Source organism: Gopherus evgoodei, chromosome 24 (assembly GCF_007399415.2).
Source record: "Gopherus evgoodei ecotype Sinaloan lineage chromosome 24, rGopEvg1_v1.p, whole genome shotgun sequence".
In the NCBI taxonomy this organism is placed as follows: domain Eukaryota; kingdom Metazoa; phylum Chordata; order Testudines; family Testudinidae; genus Gopherus; species Gopherus evgoodei.
The window spans coordinates 7,102,191-7,125,091 of NC_044345.1; the positions used below are offsets into that span (position 1 = coordinate 7,102,191).

A 22,901-nucleotide genomic window follows, 5' to 3' on the forward strand; every position below is an offset into this window, starting at 1 on the left:
CTCTTCTCTGAACCCTTTCGAATTCATCCACTTCCTTCTTGAACTAGGCCAACAGAACAAGACTCCACAGTCCAGCGGCCGTCACACCAGTGCCAAATGCAGAAGTAAAATAACCTCTGCTCCTACTCAAGAAAACTGAATCCATGGAGGTTAAGTAGCAACTTACCAAAGTCGCAGACAGGGTTAGAACCTAGGTGTCTGAACTCCCCAGTCCTGCTCTCTAATCTAACCACTAGACCACACAGCTAGTGTCACCCAAAATCATGACCCGTGCCCTCCTCTCCCCAGTCCACATGTCAAAGTTTCTACTAATAGCAAGCTCAGGATACCTGATCCTGTCTGTGCTTTCCCCATTCCGACTTCGCTCTAGTGAATTCGCCCAGCAGAATCTCCTTGTGGGATGGAACGCCGATAGCCCACCACTAATGCAGAAACGCTCTTTGCCTTTCCGAGTCCAAAGTTCGACTCATCACATGCTTTGATGCAAACTTCATCCCCCAGGGGCACAGGCTCTGCTTTCTGTTATGCCCGTGTAAATCCAAGGGGCCAGATTCTTAGCTGGCGTCAACCACTGCTGATGTCAGTGGAGTTACGCTATGCTGAGTTGCCCCAGCTGAGAATCTGACCCATTGACACCAATGGAGACACTCCACACGTAACAGAGCAAACCAAGTCCTGGAGTCTCATACAAGTCAGCTTCACACTGTGCACCCTGCCACGTATCCCCGCAAGGGACCACAAGTTCCAATTAGTGTTATGTCATGCATGTAGGTCAGGTGCAGTTCTCCTCCCCTAGCCCCCCGTGCTGTTCACCTCAAAAGCCTGGCTTAGCTGGGGACATTCTGGCTTGGCGCAGCATGCAATGGGCTAGTAGGATACTGTCCACTCCATTAGCAGAGAACCCCTCCGTGTAAGAGGCTGATTCCTGCACGAGTGTCCTTTCGACACGCCAGTGGCATCCCACTCTGAAAACTCAGACGTCACTGGAAACTCAGCTACAAGAGTAAACACAGATGCAACAGCAGGGGATGGCAGCATAGGATGATGGGGAAGTAAGATACAGGCTAAGCAGAACACCGGTGCCTAGAAATCCTACTGCAATTATTTATTAGCTCTGGGGATGTTCGAAGGAGTCCGGCACCCAATTCCCATTGAAATTCCCAGTGCCTTGGATGACTTTGAAAGCTCCAGTCTAGATTTCTAAAATCTACCTCTCTACAGGGAAAATGTAGATCCTTCTCTTGGGCACAGCGGCTTCTCACGGCCACCTAGAATTCACGCAAGGCCATTAAAAGCTACTTATGTTCTTAAAAAAAAAAAGTCATCTCCCGCTTTTAGACTAGCTGCATTTTGTGCCTTTTCCAGATCCACTGCAAAGACTGAGTCAATTCCGCTCACTGTTAAGGCTGGCTGAAAACTTTCCAACCATGCACCATGGCCAATTGGCCAAAGCACTTCTGATCACGCACAACTTCCCCTCACCAAGGGACGAGACCGCGGTGCATCATGGGAGATGTAGTCCAACTAGGGAGCCTGTAGAAGGGCACATGAGGTGACTGAACTACAACTCCCATGAGGCACCAGACAGTTTAATTTTTGATTGTTTTGCTGGCAAGTTAAAAAAAAAAATCCATGGAAAATGAGGTTTGTTTTGATTTTCCCGAAGCAGTTTACCAGCAGTACAGGCTCCCTTCCACAGGGCGGTCTCTGAAAGCCTGACCTGAGAGCTCAGGCCTGGTCGTTTTCACTCAGAAGTGCAGACCCCCAACGGGCGCTATTCACACGAGTGAGGGCTGCAGGAGTGGCTAGTCGTGTTTACCTTTAAACGGCTCACGCACCCTATTGGCCCACTTCTCCGCTGCCCTGCCACGTGCACCAGTGCAACATTGGTGCAGAAAGACCATGCATGACGCAGGGCAGTGAGAACTGGGCTCTATGCACAGATCATTTCTGGGTCTTTTCCAACACGGCTCAGCCAGTCAAGCACTCTCCCTCCCGCACTGCACTGAAAGGTCACAGCAGGATGGTAGCCAGTTGCCCCATTCACCACAAGCTTTGCTGCAGGGTGACTGTACCAATCTCAGAGGTGTTCTGCCAGGAGTTACGCAGCCGTGGATCGGGCCCTCCCTGTCCCAGCAGAATTGAATGGGAAAGGTTCTGAAGACGTTGTCCAGGCTGCTAAAGGGGCAGCTACATACCCGTGATTCCAGAGGCTGTGATACCGATCTCTCGGACTCCGGCACGTGCCAGGAGCTGCACCCCTGCAGTCAGCAGAATTACACCAGCGCGAGTGCCAGACCAGCCTGATTCTCGGTGACACCCAGGCCCTTTCGCAGTGCTCTGACAGGCACCCCAACAATGGGGAACACTCCCTCACCTGGCTACAGTGGAGTTGGCATCAGGGCTCTGCAATGTTCTTGCCCCCTACGCTGCAGACAAGGAGCATGTCCAGAGTACCCTGCCCACTGGTCACCATGGGGAGCAGAGTATAATTTAGAGCAGTCTGGAGGCTGCTCTACCTTACACTGTAGGGGGGGCCAGGGAAGCCTCAGAACACAGGGAGCACAAAGATGGCTTCAAGCCACCCAGTTCGTCAGTCCCCCAGGTGCAGGAATGGAGCAGACCCCGTCAACTCAAGCTAACCCCGCCACCCCATAAAAATCAATGGAGAGTAAAGAAGAGCAGAATACATCCCGAAGGCAATTTCACGTCTCCGTTCTCCAAAAGGTGATGTGAAACGAGAGAGCCAACTGAGCCGCGAGCCAACCCCCCCCACCGGAGACAAAGACCTTCATTTAGCCGAGTGTTTACAAGAAGAGGACACACAACATCCAGTCGCTCGCTCTACCAGTGCAACAATCTCCAGCCAAGAGAGATAGGTTGGGGCAAGGGTGGACATCAGTCAAACCCAGGTGCCACGTAGAACAGAGTTTGCGCTGGCCTGGCCCAGGGCAGCTCCCCAAGCAAAGGTCCCGTGCTATATCCAACAAGCAAGGCAGTCTGGATTTAGGCTTTGTTAAAGACCGCCAGGACAGCCCAGATCATCTCCGTGGCACTGGCTTTGGTGGCCTCCACGTCGGGATCCAAGTCCAAGAGGTCCTTTGACCTGTTCATGGCCGTGTCATACTTGTCGTCCGCCAGCGGGGTGAAGACGTTCTCCAGAACGTCCGAGGAGTGGGCCAACACCAGCAAGGCCAAGGTCCTCCTGTCCATGCGGTGCGGGTCATTCACCCACCGGTCCAGGACACTCTCCTGCAGCTTCTTGAGCAGGCGCTGCTTCTCGGTGGTGTTGGTGACTGGATGGGTAGTCATGTCGAAGAGCAGGAAGTTCTGCTTCTCCGTGGTCAGGATGCCCTTCTCCACCAGGTTCTTGGCGATGCGCTCCCGCACGTTGCGCAGCTGGTACTGCAGCTTGAAGGGGTTCCAGGTCTCGCCTGCGGGACGGAGAGCCGAGGTTTGCTTTTTAGCGGCAAAAATCAAGGCAATAGTGGGCATCCCCCTACCCTGCCCTGTGCCACGACATCCCAGGGAGAGCTCTGATACTGCACCTCAGCCACCCCTGCAATGCTATTCCAGTCCTGGGACCCTCCACACCGCTCTGCCTATGTACCTCAATCCTCTTCCCGTCTTGCACCCCTGCCCAGTTCCCCCAGGACACCTTCAATCTGACCCATAAGCCCAGACACAACATGTGCCTGCTGACAGTGGGGGGATTGGGTGGGAGGGGAGAGCACCCTTGAACAGCACCAGTCATGCCCACCCCCAGGCAACCTCCCCCATCCCGGAAAGCAGAAGCCCCACCTTGCAGCTCTAAGCTGCTCCTCCTGCCTCTCCCTCTCTCTCTGCCTGGCGCAGCTCGCTGGCTCAGCTGCCCCACAGGGAGGGAAGGGCCTGGCTCCACCAGGTGACCGAGCAATCTGGGGGGGCCACGTGACCCTGCACCCCCACGCGCACACACGTCGCCTCCACCTAAGCCCCTTTGCTATTCCAGGACCAGGCTCCACACAGTTGAGTTGATGCTCCTCAGACCGACCCATAACCCACTGACTAATGCACTAGCTGGAGTCCTGCGAGGGCAAATCTGTCTGCCCGGGCTGGGAGGCTCAGCCCAGATGCAGTGTCTGTAGACTAACCCTTAAAGACTTAAGAGCACGTGTACACTACAGCCACAGCGTAGACGCTACCTAACTTCTGTCCATGTCGTTAATCTGTCTCCCCGAGGGGCTGGGATCCTTCCATCAACCAGGGTGACTTAACTACAGTGCTTGGGGCACAACGGTTCCTGCAGCTCGGAGCCACGGAGCTCGATCCAGCTAATTTTTACGTGTGGCCCAGGCCTAGGTGAGGTGGAGTATTTCGGAAGCGGATCCGCCCGGAAAAAAAAAAATAAATCACAAACGTTGCTCCGTCCAGGCCAGAGATGAGCACAAACCCACCCATGCAACCTGCCAGCCTGGATTCCAGCCCAAACAGGGATGAGATCAGCCCCGAGCAAGATAAGTCTGAATGTGCCGCGAGGCACTGCCCCATGCGAGGTGGAGCACTGGGCCTCTCCAGCACGCTGCACCGCCCTGACCAGTTTAGTCCTTAGGCTGGAGTGGGAAAACTTTTTGGCCTGAGGGCCACATCAGGGAACAGAAATTGTATGGCGGGCCATGAATGCTCACAAAATTGGGGTTGGGGTGTGGTGAGGGCTCCGGTTGGGGGTGCAGGCTCTGGGATGGGGATGAGGAGTTTGGGGTGTAGGAGCGTGCTCTGGGCTGGGACCAAAGGGTTCAGAGGGTGGGAGGGGAATCAGGGCTGGGGCAGGGGGTTGGGGCATGGAAAGAGGTGCAGGCTCCAGCTCGGGCTGTGGGGTGGGCGGATGAAGGGTTTGGGGTGCAGGAGGGTGCTCCGGGCTGGGATTGAGGGGTTGGGAGGGCGGGGGGGGGGGAATCAGGGCTAGGGCAGGGGGTTGGGGCATGGAGAAAGGCTCAGGGGTGCAGGCTCCAGGCAGAAGCTACCTCAAGCAGCTCCCAGAAGCAGCAGCATGTCCCTTCTCGGGCTCCTAAGCGGAAGCGTGGCCAGGTGGCCATGTGCGCTGCCCTGTCCACAGGCACCGCCCCTTCAACTCCTATTGGCTGCAGTTCCTGGCCAATGAGAGCAGCGGGGGCGGCACTTGGGGTGAGGACAGTGTGCAGAGTAGAGCCCCTTGGCTGCCCCTATGCGTAGGAGCTGGAGTGGGGGGGGACATACCACTGCTTCTGGGAGCTGCATGGAGCAGCCCCCGACCCTGCTCCCCGGCTGGCGTGCCGGAGCAGGGCAAGCCCCAGACCCCACTTTACAGCAGGAGCTCGAGGGCCAGATTAAAATGGCTGGTGGGCCAGATTTGGCCCATAGTTTGCCCGCCCCTGCCTTAGGTGATCAAACAAGAACAAGCATCAAGTGGCTCATGGAAGAGCAGGCCACCAGGAAGCAGAGGAGGCTCTGTTCAAGGCCAGGCCGTCGTACCTGTGAGCAGCTCTATCCACGACTGGACCGTCTCTGCAGGCTCTGTGGCTTTGATGTGCTTGAGGGTCTCGTCTAGCAGGACGTCACCGGTTGGGGCGTCTGACTTTAAGAGCACCTAGGAGGACAAAGACAGACACAGAGCTCGAGGCTGGATCCCGGACTGGCTGCCGTCCCTCTATCCCAGAGACGACGTGGCTTAATCCTGTTTTGGCTGGGAGCTTTGAAACTGGTTCCAACAGGAGAAGCCCAGGACGCATCTTTGCCCAAGATCAGTAAGATGCTACGGCACGTGTGACCCACTGTGCTGCACGGGGTACATGCCCCATGCTGGGCCCAATCCACAGAGGATATGGCACTGCTACAGCCCATGTGACGCTACAAGGGATTCTCAAAGCCCACTGAACAACGAGGCATTGTCCAGTGCATAACGCACAGGACGGGGCATCAGGACACCTGGGTTCTATTCTCGGCTCTGTAATGTCCTTGTACGGATTCAGTTAAATCACGTGCAACTCTGAACACAGGCATAGGCTCAAAAAGCAGACGTCAGAGTGACGCCAGAATAATGGAGTTACAGCCGTGAGAGTGAAAAGAACATCAGGCCTATACGCCGAAAGGAAGGCTGGCCCAATGGTTAGAGAACCTGTCTCTGCAAAGCTAGTACAGTTCCCTGCTGTGACATTCTATACCTTGGGGGGAGCGCTCTGTAACCCCCATATCCCTCAGGTGTATATAATTGATCGTGCATATAAAGCAGGCCATGTAAGGTATCAGGGGAAAGGTTATGATCTGGTGAAAGTCACTGTTCTATCTAAATATGTATGTCATTAGTGCATATGAAGTTACGAGATTGTGTTGTATGGTTGTCAGTAAGACGGGCTGTAAGTTGGGGAATCGGCCAGATATTAGCTCCCCAGAGACAACAGCAAGGAAAGTAACCAACACCCGGGTGAGTGTCAAACAACCATCAACAACCATTGTCCAGCAAGGGAGCTACAACGCAATGACTCCCCTGCATGCGACCACGCCAGGGGAATTGCTCAACCTTGCCTGGGGACTCAGCAATGGCCCCCCGGATATGCCTCGACTTGTATTGTCCAATCATGTGGGACTGAGGGTATAAAACAGAACACAGGGGCCCCATGCTGGGCCTCTCTCATCCCCCACCTAAGCTGCAAGCAACAAGGACACTCAGAAGACTCCAAAGGAGGAGACTGGCCCAGATTTAAGGGACAAACCTGTATATTAAGGACTGCGCAGAGAGACAGAGAGAGGTGTGTGTGCGTGCGTGTGCGTGCGGACTTTCTGTCTATCACTTAAAAATCTATCCTTTGTAGTCAATAAATTTGTTTAACTGTTATCTTTGCCAGGCTGTTTGCCTGAAGTGTTTGATAAGGGTGTTTGCTCTGGTTTACAAAGGCTGGGGTATATTCACTCTCCAGTGATGAAGTGTTGAACCACTTAATAAATTACGGCATATTCCTCAGGTACAAAGCCTAGGAGGTTTGGCTGGTGCCTTTTTCTGTGTGATTCATGCACGGTTCTGGGAGCATTCATGCAATCTAGCTGGGTGGGGGGCTCCACATGCTGTTGTGCTGAGTGATCACAGCGCCTGGAGGGGTTTGCTGCTTGTCACTAGCAAGGCATTGTGAGAGACAGCCCAGGCTGGAAAGTTAAGGGGGCACAATGGTCCCATAGTCCCAGGCTGCACCTCGGGGATCTCATCACAACTGCTTTACCACAGACTCCTTGGTCCAGTCACCTAGCCTCTCTGTGCCTCAGTTTCCCCATCTCTGTACTAGGGATGACAGCCCTGCTCCACCTCCCAGAGGCGCCTGAGGATTAAATGCATTAATAACCGAGTGCTCAGGTGTTACAGCACCAGAGGCCACAGAAGTGCCTGAGACATTCATCTGGATGTAAGCTGCCATTGTCCATGCAAACCATCATTATCCCAGAGGCATGAGAAGGAGAGAGATGCCTCCCCACCCACTCCAGACAACCACAGACCTGGCTCACTCCCCACAACTGACCCTGACCGCCTACCTTGTGGTCTCCTCGTCCTGGCCTCTCTGTCGCTTTCTTCCTCCAAGCCCGCAGACCGGATGTGGGGCCCGATCCCTGCAGCGCCCCCCCCCCCATTGTAAATCTAGAGTCACTCCATCGCTTTCCGTTGAGCGACTTTGGATTTACCCCTGCGGCGCTGACCAGAACCAGTGTAAACGGGCCTGATTCTCCATTGTGTAGAACGCTCACAGGTCGGGATGGAGTCGTTCTGTAACCAGGTCACACTGGGCTACCTGACTGCAGGGCAGCAGGGAATCAGGCCCCATGGGTCTGAAAAGGTAGCCTCGGGGGAGATCCCTTCCCCCTAAGGGCCTTGTCCTCCTTGTTGGCCCAACAGGCCCAGAGACCGACCCCTAGGGCAGGTTACCTTTCTGTCCAGAAGCCTCTTCTTCCTCATGGTGAGCGGCTCCAGCTGGATGCGTCCGCGCAGTGCCAGCTCAATGAGAATACCGCCGCGCAGGCCCGAGGAGATGCAGTCGTTCCAGAAGGACGTATAGCCCTGGGGGGGGAGGAACGCCACCAGCATTAGAGACAGAGGAACCCTCGCAGGACTGAGTCGTCAAAAGGTCACTACAGCTCCTTGGTAGCCCACCACCCCTCCGAGGACTGAAGGCAGCTCAAGGCCCTTCACTTCTAACAGCTAGGGACCATCCAGCCCCTCTCTAGCACTTTCCATCAGTAGACCTCAGAGCCCTTTAACACAGGGGTCAGGATCACCCCCCCATTTTACAGATGGGGAAACCAAGGCACAAAGCTGGGAAACGACCTGCCCACAGGTCACCCAGCAGGCCAGAGGCAGAGCCAGTCCAGCTACGGAGTCTCCAGTGGCAAAGGCCTGCCCTTTGGAGCAGTAGGGGCCACGTTCTAACCCCGCTTCCCCTACAGCATCAGACCCACTGCAACGTTCCCCAGGTTGTGCAGCTTCGAGAGCCCTCAGGAGTGCGCGGAGTCGAGAGGAAAAAGACAGAAGAGCCATAGAAGAATCAGCGGTTCTGAAACACCAGGGCCCCTCTCCCAGAAAAAGCCCATTGGCCCCACACGGGCAATTGCCTGAAAGTGGCTTTTTTCGTATGATGGCTCCAGAGCAACACTAGGCACCCCCCCAAAATGGACAACGGGGCCTGATTTTCAGAGATGCCGAGCACCCGCAAACCCAAGCGTATTCACACCCCTGAGCAACGTCACTTACACTGCCGTAAGCTGTAGTGTGTACATAGCCTAGCAAAGGGCAGATCTGCTCAGTGAGACTTGACCAGTACAGCGTTAAAGGGTTGGGCCAGCACCTGTAGTTAGCCTCACGGAGCCGATCCTTCCAATATCAACACTGAGCAGCATATCACATGCCCTTCGCCAGCTGGCTCGGGTTACAGGAGAACCTACTTCCTGCTTAGCAGAGAACGTGCCCACTGCAATGCAGGTTTCTTCAAGCATGTCCAGGTGTTTGGTGTTCGCAGAGCGGACAGGAAGTTTGTGCCAGCTCCGGCCCCTGAAACTTAGCCTAGGAGTTGAGTAAGAGTTTTGAAAACTAATCTGACTGCAGCCCACGCTGGCCTGCCAAACCAGCTGAGAGCAGAGCCCTGCAGCAGTGCTGGACTAGGACTCAGGACTGCCGGGTTCTATTCCCACTCCGCCACTGAGCTATTAGATGACCTTGGGCAAGTCACTTTGCCTCTGTTCCCGTTCCCACCTAGTCTATACATATCAAGGATGGTTTCATACTATGCATACAGGTCCTTGATCTCAGGGGAGCTACTGTAACATAAATAAGAAGTTTCACACTTCTGCAATTCTGGGACTAGTCAACATTTGAGAGAGGGGTTGGTGAGCAAACACCCCACCATGGAAAATATTTGAGAGACAGATGTTAAGGTCTGCATAGGCTCTGGATGTGACCCTATAGAGAATTTTATTCTTCATAATAGGGGTTTATTTGATTTTTTTCCCCACTACAGAGCACAAGTCTCAATGCAGTTCTATAGGTTTGAAAGAGTTCACACCCATGGGAAATTCTACAGGACCTTTTCCCATAAGGGACATTGCTTTCAGCATGGCAGGGGAAGGGGGGAGAAGACAAGAGAGAGACTGAGTATCTGACTGTAATGGTATCATTGCTTGGTCCCGTTTGCCTGCCCGCTGCCAATTCTTCCCCATCAGCATTAAACCTACGGCGAAGCAAGCCAGAAACACACCATGCACCCTTTTTACAATGAACCAGAACTGGGTCAGCGGCTGGCACGAGAACTAACCAAAGGGCAATAACCGTTTACCATCAAACCAGCTTTCTCAGAGCTTACGAGATTTCTGAATAATGAGGCCGCTCAGTTAAACATTAAAGCCCTGACAGCTTCAGACATGCAACTGAACAATTAGCTGTAATCAGAAATTGCTTGTAAGCCCTGTCGTAAGAGCGCTCCTGGCTGTCCGCAGCTTTATCTTTAAGCCCAAGGTGTACATCTTTGACTAGACTTCTATTAAGGTCTAGATAACAGCACTCTCCCCAGTGTCCTGTCCAGAGTGCACTCTGGCTAATTACATTCTGCCTGCTTAAATCCACCAAGTCAATTTCCAGCTAGCGATGGTATTACTTGCTCGCTTGGGATGGGAACCTCTGAAATTGTTGGGTAGCGTGGCTGCGTGCTGTTAAACAGCTGCCGCCTTCCACCCTAGAATTGGCTGCATTTCAAATCACGGGAGGAGAAGCGCTCAACGGCCAGATCCTCCGCTCAAGTAAATTGACGCAGCTCTGTTGAAGTCAGCAGAGCCACACTGATTTGCACCAGCTGAGGATCTGGTTCTGTAGTCTCACACTCAGTTTTCTAATGCACTCCATTACTAACCCTTCATACATTATAGCTGTGAGAGACAGTCACTCAGATCACGGGAAATTCACCCTTCTTAGCACCAGGTTCCATACACCCGCCAGAGCCCTACACAGGGCCTGTAAGTGAAGCAAAGGCCTCCACACCAGGGCACATTTCAACCATTAAGCCTAGCTCAAGGGGTGTTGAATAATGCCCCGTCCCCCCCATTTAATAGCAAACGGCCTGATCCTGAGAAGCGTCAAACATCTGCCACTCATCCTATCTTCAGCATCATAATTAGAGTAGGACCTAGAGTCGCCACCCAGATCATGGCCCTATTGCGGAAGAGTCCTTGCCTGGAACAGCTCAAAAGGGGGCAGGAAGAGGCACAGAGGGACCTTGCCTCCCTGCTCCCAGTCCAGTGTTCTACCCACTAGACGACACCATTACACCAAATCACTCCGGATCAGATCCAGACTGAAGAGTTCAGTGTCAGCTGAGCAGAGGAGTATGGGGAATGCAATACACCATATTGACACTATAACACAGGCACCGGGAAAAGGCCCATGAACAAGACATCCTGAACGCTTATCTTTTGGAAGGCAAGCGACTAAGGATTTGGACGCTGCTCGCAGAGGTCACCAAGGGAGAAGCATTTTCTTTCAGTATCTAGCTGAGCACAATGAGGGGAAATCAAATATTTTAAAACCAGCCAAATCACTGTTTGCTGGGAGACCCATTCAAAGCCCACAAAGTGTGTCAGTTGCAGTCCCCACAAAGACCCTGATCCTGCAGATGGATTCATAGGTTCAAAGGCCAGAAGACACCGCTGTGATCTCTAGTCTGAGCTCCTGCACAGCACAGGCCAGAGAACTGCCCCAAAATAATCCCCAGAGCAGAGCTTTTGGAAAAAACATCCAACCTCAATTTAAAAATTGGCAGATATTTGCGTGCGCACTTCACTTGCGTCAATGAGCCTGATCCTAACCACGGATGTCAACAGGAGCTTTGCTATAGACTTCAACAGAGATTGCACCAGTCCATAAAGCTGAACAAGCACATAAAAGTATTTGCAGAATCGGGGGCAAGGCCTGCAACAGCATCTAACCAGCTTTCAGGCCTCTGAGATCCAAAAAGGATCATTAGGGAAAGATGAATAAGCTCTGCAGATGCCCAGTTTTGAGGATTAGAAATGGAATAATAATTCTTACAAGTCTACAGATTTTTTTAAAAATGCAATATTCGGCAGCCTATAAAGGGTTAATCCATAACTCCAAACATCTATTTATATAGCAAGCTTTGACGCACGCACAGGGTGTTTAGCAGGGCAGAACAATAACACAATACAATAAAAAGCTAACCTTTATTCATTTCCTTGTGGCAAGTGATCAAGCAATGCAGGAATCAAGAGTTCAGAGGATCTGCTGGGTGCTTTCTACAAAAGAAACTCTCCTTTCAATCATTTTTTTTTGCTCTCCAGAAAAGAGTTTTAAGTTCACCCTTTCTTTTTAAAGCAGGATATGCGCAACCTTTGGAATTCTGTCCAGACTTGGCTTCAGATTATAAATGCCAGACTGATTGCCTACCCTCAGCTGGATTGATCTACAACAAAGAGATATAGTGAAGCTGGAAGAAAATGAAATGGCATCATTGGGCTTCCAGACAGAAAACAGACAACATTTTGTTTCTCCTACCACCCCTCCACCTCTTTTTGATCAAAACTTTCCCCTAAACTTTAGGCTGCATCTTTCTCGTCCATCAGTGACTCCATATGAAGCCGGAGCAGTTTACAGGCAGAGAGAAGGTTGTTCTTCCTGCTGGCACATCAGATTCAACTGGGATCTGAGAGTCAAGCTGGGTTCTTTCACTCCGGCCAAAGTGGACCCTCTATACTCTAGCCTAGCATGAGACACACACAAGATATGGTTCAGAAGTATCCTGTGTGCTGAATACACCTCAAAACAAGGGCTGTCTAGAAAACAAGAATTCCATTTCAGGAAATATTTTGTGGTTTTGACATTCGTTTCCATTCTGATGAGGAATAAAACCAAGATCTTGCAAATTTGGCTTTTTGTGTTTTTTTGGAGGGGGGAGGGGGGAGAAGAAAGAACAGAGAGAAATGACAACAGAATAGCCAACTGCCTAGTGATTATAGCACTCACTTAGGATATGAGACACCCAGCTTCAAGTCCCTAGTCCAAATCAAGCAGAGCAGGAATTTAAACCTGCGTCTTCCACATCCCCAGTGTGTCCCCCAACCTCCAGACTACTGGCCATTCTAGTTTCGGTTTTCACAAATGGGCATTTTGTGATGAAAACCATTTTGCTGAAAAGTTCCCGATGGGCTCATCTAGGAGCATTTTAACCAAAAGCGGGAAATTTTTATTCTCTACGTTGTACGAATAGGGAAACTGAGGCACACAACGGGGAAGTGACTTGTCCAATGCCACACAATAAGTTAGTGGCAGAGCATGATATAGAAAACTGGTGTCATAGAACCACAGAACTGGAAGAGGACTCAGAAGGTCATCTAGTCCCCTGCACTCAAGGCAGGGATAAGTATTATCTAGAATCACCATCCCTGACAGGTGTTTGTCCAACCTGCTCTTAAAAATTCCCCATGATGGAGATTCCACCACCTCCCTAGGCAATTTATTCCAGTGCTTAACCACCCTGACAGTTAGGAAGTTTTTCCTTATGTCCAACCTAAACTTGTGACTCTTAGTTGGGTGCCACGGCCGCTGGAGCACTGGATTTCTGCCTTTTCTTTGAGAATGAGGAAAAGAATATCGAGGAGCAACATACAAAACACAGAACATCAGGTTTCTGCTCTGTGGGTCCCCTTTTCATCACATTACAGAAAACTAGTAGCACGAGCTTATCAGCATCGGAGCTACAATACACCCCATCCCACTGGCAACTGGTTTCCAGGAATATTTGTAGGGTGGGGTGAGTGTGAGAAAAAAGTTTGAGAACCACCGGTACCAGCCAATTTAAAAACAAGATGGAGGAAGAATGTCAAAGCAAGATGGGGCCATATCCAACCCCCCCGCCACACACACACCAGGCATTGTTAGCTACCTAGACTTGGCATCTTTCCGATTCATCTTCCAGCCATTTGATAAAACATTAACTCAAGAGACAATGCCACATCCCTACAGAACAGTAGTGTTGCAAGAACCAGTTTGAACCAGCCATTAATTAGGAAAGAACAGCTACATTTTTCAGCCCTGACATCAGAGGAGAGGGTAACAGAGTTTCTTAGGGCTGATCTACATTATAAAATGAGTTCAACCCAGCAACGGGCTTGGGGCTGAGAAAAACCCACACCCTTGAGCGATGCAGCGAAGACAGCTTAGGCCCCCATGGAAGAACAATTCTGTTCACCAAGCTACGCCTCTTGGGGAGATGGATTAACAACAGCTGTGGGAAAAACCATCCTGTCGCTGGAGCGTCTACACTGAAGCGCTGCTGCTGTAGCACCAAGTGCAGACAAAGGTTCAGGCCTGCTCTGTCAGTTGGGGATGTGAAAAATCCTGTGCTCCGTAGCCATGCCAACCTAACCCCGAGTGTAGACGTAGCTAGGCTGACAGGAGACTGCCTCTGTGAATGTAACTACTGTCTTCCGTGTGTGCACGATCCTAAATGGACAGAAAACTCCTTCCGCTGGTGCAGGGTGTATCTACCCCACAGGGTTGATGCCAGCATAGCCACGGCAATGAAGCTATGCCGGTACAACAGTCTCCATAGCGTGGACAAACTCACAGCAGGAACGTGCGGCTGTAATCTCTGCAATCAGAACAGCACATCCCTTCCTGGGCAGTAATCACCGTATCCCTCCCTCGAGGCCACCCTGAGCAGCCTCAGAGATAAAAGGCCAACCCTCTCTTCAGAGAGAAATCATCATTTCGCACACCGACTGCCTAGGGAAAGTCCTCCACAGTTGCCCCTCCGTGGCCAATGCCAAATCATTGCCTACATGGGCTAACGAGCCAAGGGACACAGGCAGTGAGCATCGAGGGGTTAGAGCAGAAGTACTGGGAGTCTCAGGACTCACGAATTTTAGTCCCAGCTCTGAGAAGTGGGGTCACGTGGTAAGAGCAAGGAATAGACAGTCAGGACTCTATTTGCAAGCTCTGCGACCGTGGGTAAGTTGCGTAACCTCTGTGCCTCAGTTTCCCCATCTATTAACCCCCCTCTCAATCTCTCTCTCGCAGGGGCAGCTGTGAGGCTTAATTACATGGCTGCACTAGAGGGCCCATGGGACGCTTCAGCTAAAGCATAAGGGAGAGAAATACGACAGGAATTCTCTGCACTGGTTGATATTTTGCTTCCAGTTGCAAATCAAGATGTTGGTTGATCTCTATAGAGCTCTAACTAGTCTAGAAGCTGATTCTCTAAGAGACCCACCCCCAGATAACAAATTGCAGCTGCTGGAGGGTATTATTATTATTATTATTATTTATTTGCATTATCATAGCATTTTAGGAGCCCCAGTCAAGGCCCAAGAACCCCTGGTGCTAAGCGCTGAACAAAAAGTCAATCCTTGCCCCAAAGAGTTTGGAATTTAAGTCTAAGACAAGAGACAATGTTAGGGGTTGCTTCTCCTATCAGTCTCTAGAAGAGGGTGGCACAGAGCACTTTCATCAAGGTATGCTCAGCTCTGAAGTTCGCTTCTACTGTTGGCTCATCCAAGCCTGGAACTTGCCACTTCCAGAGCACAGCGTGAGTCATAACCCCTCCACTGCGAACACAGATTCTCCCCAAGCATCAGGGACCTGCGCTTTGATATCAGCAGGCGCCCAATTCTATCTTCGCGGTCACCACACAGTTCCAAAGTGGCCTACTGCTGCAGCTCATGCAAAAAAGTATTGCAACAAATCTGTGGGCCCTCTACACCTCCATCACATTAGCTTCTGACCTTCTGTCTCTACCCACTGCCATGGCAGAGACCTCTGTCTGCTTTCTCTATGTGCCTGGGTCCTACAATAGTTCAAAGGACACATGGTTGAAAGCAGAAGTTCTCAACCCTGGGGGGAGGGAGAAATCAAACTTTCTAGGAGGACGTCGTGACCTGGCGCCTGGGTTCAGGAATACAATGCCATTCAGGTTTGGCCTGCCTGCCCCTCCAGCATGCCAGATGGAGGGGCGGCTGGGCTGAATTTGAACAAGCGGCATTGCGACCTGATGCCCAGGATCACAACGCCCAGGAACAGTCATCAGTGCTGAAAGAGATTCTGCCCGGCAAGCGTTGGGGGTGTTAAGGTATGTGCTTTGACAACATTTCCCAGCCTAGGCACAGTTAGACAGCAAGGTCCAAAGACTGATTTATTTAACGTAGAATCCCCAGGTCCAGCTAGATTCCACTGGACAATCCCATTTTGTAAGGGGGGGGGGGAGAAAGAGCGACCCAAGTTAAAAAAAAAAAGGAGGAGGGGTTGCGAGTTCATGATTGAAAAACGGTTCAGAACCTTGGTTTAAAGCAACCTACATCGGGCTGAAGCTAAAAGGTTTGGCACCAAAAGAGTTAAAGGGAATGAAAGGTCACTGCACTGCTCCAATTACATTTGCACTAGAGCGGCTCTCAAATATTTGCTCTCCGAGGTTATCCCCAGCATCCGGCTTATTCCCCTGCTTGCCTAGGACGTCCTACTTAAATTAGCAACCCCGAGATTTTACTGGTGCTTTTGAACCAGAGGCACTGCCACCGTTTGATCGAGCAGGGCCTTATACCAGCACGGCCGGTCACGTACACAGCACAGGCAGGAGGCCCATGTCAGCGAGCCACGTGTAACCGGGATATTGCCAAACCAAGCCCTGCAGAGGCACTGGCTGCTGCTGAAGTTACTGGGAACTGCGGGTGCTCAGCACCTCTGAAGATCATCTCCCTTGTTTTACAGGGGCTCAGTTTGGAGGACCCAGGAGGCAGTATGACCTCGTGGACAGAGGACTGGAGTAGGACTCAGGAGACCTGGATTTTGTTCCTAGCTCTGCCACATCACCTCCCCTCTCTGTGCCCCAGTTTCCCCATCCATAAAATGGGGAGAATGAGCCTGACCTGGGGATGAGAAGCACTATGGAAGAGCTAGGGGTTATTATTATTTCAGTGCTGAAGGTAATGCATTACACCCAACAAACTCTGAAAATATACTCTCTTCAGGCTAGGAGAGGTGAGGATGCTAGCCTGGAATTCAGGAGACCTGGTTTCAATTTCCTGCTCTGCCACACACTCCCTGTGTGACTCTGGTCAAGTCCCTTAGCCACTCTGTACCTCAGTTTCCCCCGCTGTACAATGAGGATAACAGCCCTGCCCTGCCTTGCAGGGGGTGCGTGATGATAAATACATTAAAAACCATGAGGTGCTCAGATAGTACGGCGGTGGGGCCAGATGAGTACCTGAGACATCAAGTAGAATCGATCCAAGGGAGCAGACAACTCAGAGTAACAGAGTTTGCAACCATTCACTTCTAGGTCAGCAGCTTACTCTGGGGAGCATCAAATGGCAAAACTTTTACCAGCTGCTAAGCAGGAACCGAGCTGGCTGTGTCTCAGTCCAGTCCCCGGTTGCCCAGTTGTCCATGTCACATAAAGCCATCTCACAACTGGCCATCTCCGCAGAGGGGCCAAGAACCGACTCCCCAACAGATCAGGCTCAAGACACACGGGCAGGGAAGCTGGTTGTCCACATTGCACTTACCCTTCTAAGAGAAGGACTGTGAAATCAGCACTTTTCACCTCTTGGGGGAACCAATAATACAGGAGCCGAAAGGCCTAAGCGACGGCAGGCTGAAGACAGACGCACCAGTCCAGCAGAACAACCCGCCTGAAATGCAGCCACAACTAGCCACGTGAGAGCAGAGAGACACGTGTCCAGCAGAGGAATCCATGGCTGTTTTACTTAGGGAATGAGAAAACTATGGAAGGACAATGCAGGCACAAGGACAAATGGGAATGAAGGAGTGGCTGCAATGCAACGGTTCTGTGTGTTGAAAAGGCCAGATCATTCCAGATTATGCAAGAACGAAATCTCCGAGCAGGGAACAGGACAGTTGGCAAGCAAACAAGGTCTGTCCCACCTAGAATGGGAAGAGGCTCGGGGCTTGCCCTTCTACACGCACTGACGGCCTGGTATCTGCACAGAACTTGGACCCATCTGGAGAGTAAATGTAGAAGGTTTGTAACCATTAGGAGGAGGTGGTTCTGGAACAGCCTCCCAGAAGGAGCGGAGGGGAGCGGGGGAAAACACCAACAACCTAGCTCGTTCGAAGGCAGAGCTTAGGGTGAGCAGATGGCCCGATTTTATCGGGACTGTCCCGATATTTACTTGTTTATCTCACCTCCTGACCGATGTTGGTCGGGACGTGAATTGTCCTGATATTTTGCACTCCAGCGCACAGGCAGAGGGGGCTCATGCCCCCCACTGCCCCAACCCCGCCCTCTCCCTCCCCAGCTGGATCCCTCCAAATTCCCGCCCTGGCCCTGCCCCTCACTGCCCCATTGGATCCCACCCCAAATCCCCGCCCTGGCCCCACCTCTTCTCCAAGCACGCTGCATTCCTCCTCCTCATCCCTCCCTCCCAGGCTTGCGCTAACCAGCTGTATGGCAGCGCAAGCACTGGAGGGAGGGGGGAGAAGCAGGACGCGGCAGCCAGCTCAGGGGAGGTGGAGGCGCAACAGATGCAAGCTGTTGTGGGGGTGTGGAGCTGCCGGTGGGTGCTCAGCCCCCATCGATTTTTCCTATGCTCCGGCGGCTCTGCTTTTGTTTTTGTTTTTTCCTCTGCTGCCAGCTCTTGGGTTTTTTTTTTTCTCCACTGGCACCCCTCTCCACCGGCACCCCCCCTGCTCTCATCTGGTCACCCTCACGGAGCTTGATAGGTTTACGAGTGGGAACACAGGATGTGGCTGCCTGTGACAGAAGGGATGACAATGACCAGGAAGTCCCTTCCAGCCCTGTATCTCAAATTGAGCAAAGATGCGTGCATCTCCCTCAGCAATGATTTTATAATGAGTCTCACGTAGCTGGTGCTTTTTTTCAGCTTCCTTTCAAGTAATAGGTAAAAAAATATTTTCCAGCCCTTGGGGCTGCACAGAGATGCCTGAAAACATGCCTGCTAAAGGCTACACAGGAAGATTTTTAAGACGATCTTGATTTTGGGTGGGCCTGACTCATGATTTTTGCACACTTAGGGCCGGCAACATTGCACATACTCAACCTTGCCCGCACGAGCAATCCCACTGATTTCAAATGCAAATTTAGGCACAAGTACAGGATCTTGGCCTTGGAGTCTAAGCCCCCCGGGGCGGGGATTGATCTAACTAGAATTCTGTACAGCATGAAGCACAACGGGGACCTGATTTTGATTGGCAGAGCTGGATACGGAACCCAGGAGTCCTGACCCCCAGTCTCTTGCCCTACCCCCTGTGCAAACCGAGAGTCAACCACCGTCGCTGGTTTGAACAATCTCAGACATCTAGTTACCATGTTAGCAGCCGCAAACACAGACAGCCCTTCTCAGGAGCATTGCAGCCAGAGGTGCCAAGGCGTTCCTTTCAAAGACACTGCACCGCCCCATTCCATAGCAAGAAGCCGCTCCCGGCTGTGCTGAACAAAAAGAGTACAGTCTAATTATTTTAAATGGCACCTGACTGCAGGCAGACAGAAGAGATCTGTTGCTTCAGTGAGATGAACTAATAGCAACTACTAAAGTACTGAATGCCTCGTGCTATAATCGCTACGGATCCAGGTTAAGGAGTGCACAAGGGTCACCCTGACCAGTAGATCTCACAGCAAAGAGGAAGCTGTCTTGCAGCCGGCTTTCATTGTCATGATTTCGTTATATTTAAGGCCCTACTTAAATCGCGGGATGATTGTCAAATAATTGTGGCTGAGTTGTGGACGAGACATGGAAAAAAAAATCAGGGAAAAGTAATAATGGACCTTTATTAACTGAGGAAATTTGGATAAGCCAGAGAAGCCCTATGTATTTGAGAAAAATTTGCTGGGACAATATAAACTCTCACGTATTATGTTATGCCTGCTAACCAGACATTTTGCTGCAGCTATATTACAGTAATTAATGCGCGGGGCTGACAGCCTGAGCCCCAGCCACTATACATGGCGTTCTACTGTACTAATGGAGGAAAAAAGTATGTTGCAAACCTCAAAATGTGTGCAAAATCATGGGACTTTGCAAAGTAAGCTAATTAAAATCAAAACTGCTCTGCAAGTCTAATACTGCAGGATCTGCAATACTGCAAATTAAGTAGGACCTTGGTTATATTACAGTAGCAGCTAGAGGCCTCATTCATAGATTCTAGGACTGGAAGGGACCTCGAGAGGTCATTGAGTCCGGTTCCCTGCCTCATGGCAAGATCAAATACTGTCTAGACCATCCCATTGCACGGGCTCTGTACAGTCACACAGTGAGAGACACTCCCTGCCCCAGAAAAGCTTATAATCTAACAATATTTAATCATTTATATATGATAGCACTTAGAGGCCAGAGCCCGGTGTACAAGACAGGCAAAGGGTGGGAGAAAATGCTGTTACCTCTATTTTACAGAGGGGAAATTGCGGCACAGAGAGATTAAGTGATTTACCCAAGGTCACACAGGGAATCTGTGGCAGAGCCAGAGCTCCCGAGTCCCAGCCCAGTGGCTTAACCCCAAGACCAAATTTCCTTTCTGACTTTGGTCTGGTATTGCAAAGATTACAGACAAAATGATGGAAGGAAACTTTCAGGAAGATAGAGCTACCCAATTCCACACAAACAAACAGCACCCCTCCCCGCCCCCCACAGTTTCAAAGGTGTTGGGTTTTTTCTTCACTTATGCGCTAAAAATACACCACCAACAACCTCTGACCACGGTTGCTGTGCGCTGCTAAAGGGACTTTTCGATCAGATAATGGAAATATTTATTTCCTGCAGTTATATGGACATTTTAATCCTGCTGTAGGGCCAGAACTTGCAACCTTTTCTCCCGTCAGGGTCAGGCCTTGTTAGTGTCCTATATTTAAAGGGGTCTTTCCTGTTACATGAAAATAGCCCCCCAGCCCAAGAAAATCCTATACTGTGCAGATTTGCACATTTTCACCTGTGACATAGATTCGATTTTGCTTCTGTCACAACTGACGCGTGTGTCTGTTCTTTATAAGTACTATGGAGTGTTCAACAGCTGCTGGGATCCTGCTTGGCATAGATACAAGGCGTTATAATGCAGGTGGAAAGAAGAACTCCCGTGCACTGGGGCAATGAATTCACTTTTCAGAGACCATTAGGGGAAGCCAAGAATTCTGGGTCCAATTTCCTATTGCCCACGGGTCCCTTTGTACAAACGAGACTGGAACAGAGGGTCCGCAAAGCCAGTATTAACAAACAACCATGGTGCTGGTAGCCGCTGCACCTGGCATGGAGCTAGATGTGCCTCTGAAGCAGTCCAGAGGACAAGGCGGGTTGCTCTGCTGTAGGGTGTGGGCGGACCAGAGACAGAGGGGGCCTGGCTAGGGTGGACTGGTAGGTTGGCAAATCCATGTGCCATTTAGGGCAGCACTAGCCTTCACCAAGGCTGCACGGGCCCCTTAATAGGTGAGGTGTAAATGGCCTCTCCTCTGCCCGTGCGCAGGCATGAATCCGGCCCCTGTACTGGGAGCACGGCCCAGCCCCACTCCTCCCAAAAGGCTCACAGCTTTCTTGCCTATGGACCCTGTCCCAAGGGCCGTGTGCAAAAAAGGCGGAGAGGCACTTTGCTTCTTTATGCCACACCACATTTACTTCCTAAACATAGCACCGATCCAACAGAGTCAGGCAGGAAGCAGGCAAAGAACCAATCACAAAAGCAAAATGCCACAAAATCCTCCCACTGCCAGGCAGTACAGCAGCAGCAGCAGCAGACCTGCCCCGTGGAAGATCATCCATCCAACCTCTGGGGCAGGAGGGAAAAGCTGGGTATCCACCAGCCTCATCACCATGCCCCCTGGCACCGTGCCTTGTTGTGGCGCTGGGCTTGATGCCACTCAGAGGGTGCTTATGCACAGAGGAACTGCACTGGTTCTGCTGCAGGAGGGGCCTTTGGATCCACAAAGGGGGCAGGTATTGCCCCCTACAGCACTTTCCCACAAGCAAAGCCAGGAGCAGTTGCTTCCGTCAATGGCACTGCCCATGTAACAACAACGCTGGCAACCAAAGATCCGTTACCTCCTTATCCTTCAGTCCCAGGAGCAGCACCTCCTCCATGAGGGTCAGGCGGATATCTTTGGAGTCACCAGACTCCTTCTCGTCCAGGTTTCTGTCTTTCGAGTCATCGTCCTCGCCCTCCAGCCTCTTGTCGGCGTTCTTGCCCACGTCAGCACGCCGCCCTCTGTGAATGAGCGTCGTCATCCTCTCCCACAACTAGGAGCTAGCCAGGTTAACCAAAGGAAGTATTGATGGGTGCACCGGTTCCAGAAAGGATGTCTTAAAGGCACTACATTACAGGGAACCGAAGGCAAATATTCTTAGTCCAACACTGCTGGGCAGCATTTACAACACAGGTGTGGCTACACTGCACCGGTGCTGTATGTTGCAAAGGCCAGATCATTCCAGATTATGCAGGAACAAAGTCTCCGGGCAGGGAACAGGACATTTGGCAAGCAGACAAGGTCTGTCCCACCTAGAATGGGAACAGGTTGGGAGCTCGCCCTTCTACATCCACTGATGGCCTGGTATCTGCACAGAACTTGGACCCATCTGGAGACATAGGTTTTCATCCTTCCTAGCCTCATGGAGCCATGCTGTTGTGGCTTCGCTGCTTATGGCTTTCGCTGGAGTCCCCCACTTCTTTAGGGAAGGGATAAATTTAATGAGTAATCCCTGCAGGAGAGGGAGAAATGGAGGTACACTAGAGGGGCTGGTCACCCTGGCCTAATCCTGCAAATACCCCCAATCTCCAGCTCTCACCTCTACAGGTTCTAGGGCCAGGAGGGAAAATGCTCACTCCCTCCCCCGCCCACCTCCATTTCACATAAAAGGGGTTTTGCTTCCCGTGGCTGATGGGATTGTATGGCCTAGTTTCTTAGGCAAGTTAGGGTAGGAAGGAGCTATAGAAAACGAACTGGGTTTCTAAGAGGCAAAGGAGGAGATGTTCCCAGCAGACCCTGTCCATGCTTGGGAGGGTCTAGGGAAGAGACACAGGTACACACACACACTCACCCATACTTCCCACTACCTCTGCCAGGAAAACTTAAATTCCAGCAGGAATAAAAAATAATTTAAGAGGGGGAAAATCCTCCCCGCTGAAATTTACAAATTAAACGAGACAACTGTGAAATTTACAAGTGGATTCCCATTTATTTAGTTAGTGCCTAAGAATTTAACCCTCGTTGGAGATTTTCTCCAGCCTTACCTGTGACTCTGATCTCCTCTTCTGCGAGGCCTCGTCCACCCTCCCTTCCCCTCTGCTTTGCCTGGTATTAAACTTCTGAGCCCAGAGAAAATAGAAACTTTACTTCCTGGTTGAGCTGGAGCAAGGGGGAGGAAACACATCAGCTTCCGTATCCCTGGGTAAC

General features: G+C 51.3%; 1 protein-coding gene across 2 annotated transcripts; it reads right to left on the reverse strand.

Moving 5' to 3' along the window:
• Nucleotides 1–1,084: 1,084 nt before the first annotated feature.
• GOLPH3L (golgi phosphoprotein 3 like) lies at nt 1,085–22,897 on the reverse strand. 2 transcript variants are annotated; one of them, XM_030541898.1, is made up of 5 exons: nt 22,739–22,897; nt 21,553–21,754; nt 7,925–8,056; nt 5,491–5,605; nt 1,085–3,434 (listed from the first exon to the last, which is right to left on the reverse strand). In XM_030541898.1, exons 2-5 carry the CDS (start codon nt 21,733–21,735, stop codon nt 3,007–3,009), a joined length of 858 nt encoding a protein of 285 aa, XP_030397758.1. In that variant the 5' UTR covers nt 21,736–21,754; nt 22,739–22,897; the 3' UTR covers nt 1,085–3,006. The 2 variants fall into 2 exon arrangements, with proteins under 2 accessions (XP_030397758.1, XP_030397760.1); XM_030541900.1 differs by having other exon boundaries at nt 21,553–21,820.
• Between the last annotated feature and the right edge of the window lie 4 nt (nt 22,898–22,901).

What these genes read in the sequence shown, in the direction of transcription:
- GOLPH3L (XM_030541898.1), bottom strand. Translation starts at nt 21,735, where the DNA reads ATGACGACGCTCATTCACAGAGGGCGGCGTGCTGACGTGGGCAAGAAC. An exon ending in AGAGGCTTCTGGACAGAAAG is followed by an intron (nt 5,606 to 7,924) that starts GTAACCTGCCCT and finishes TTGTCCTCCTAG; the next exon opens with GTGCTCTTAAAGTCAGACGC. An exon ending in GTGGATAGAGCTGCTCACAG is followed by an intron (nt 3,435 to 5,490) that starts GTACGACGGCCT and finishes TCCGTCCCGCAG; the next exon opens with GCGAGACCTGGAACCCCTTC.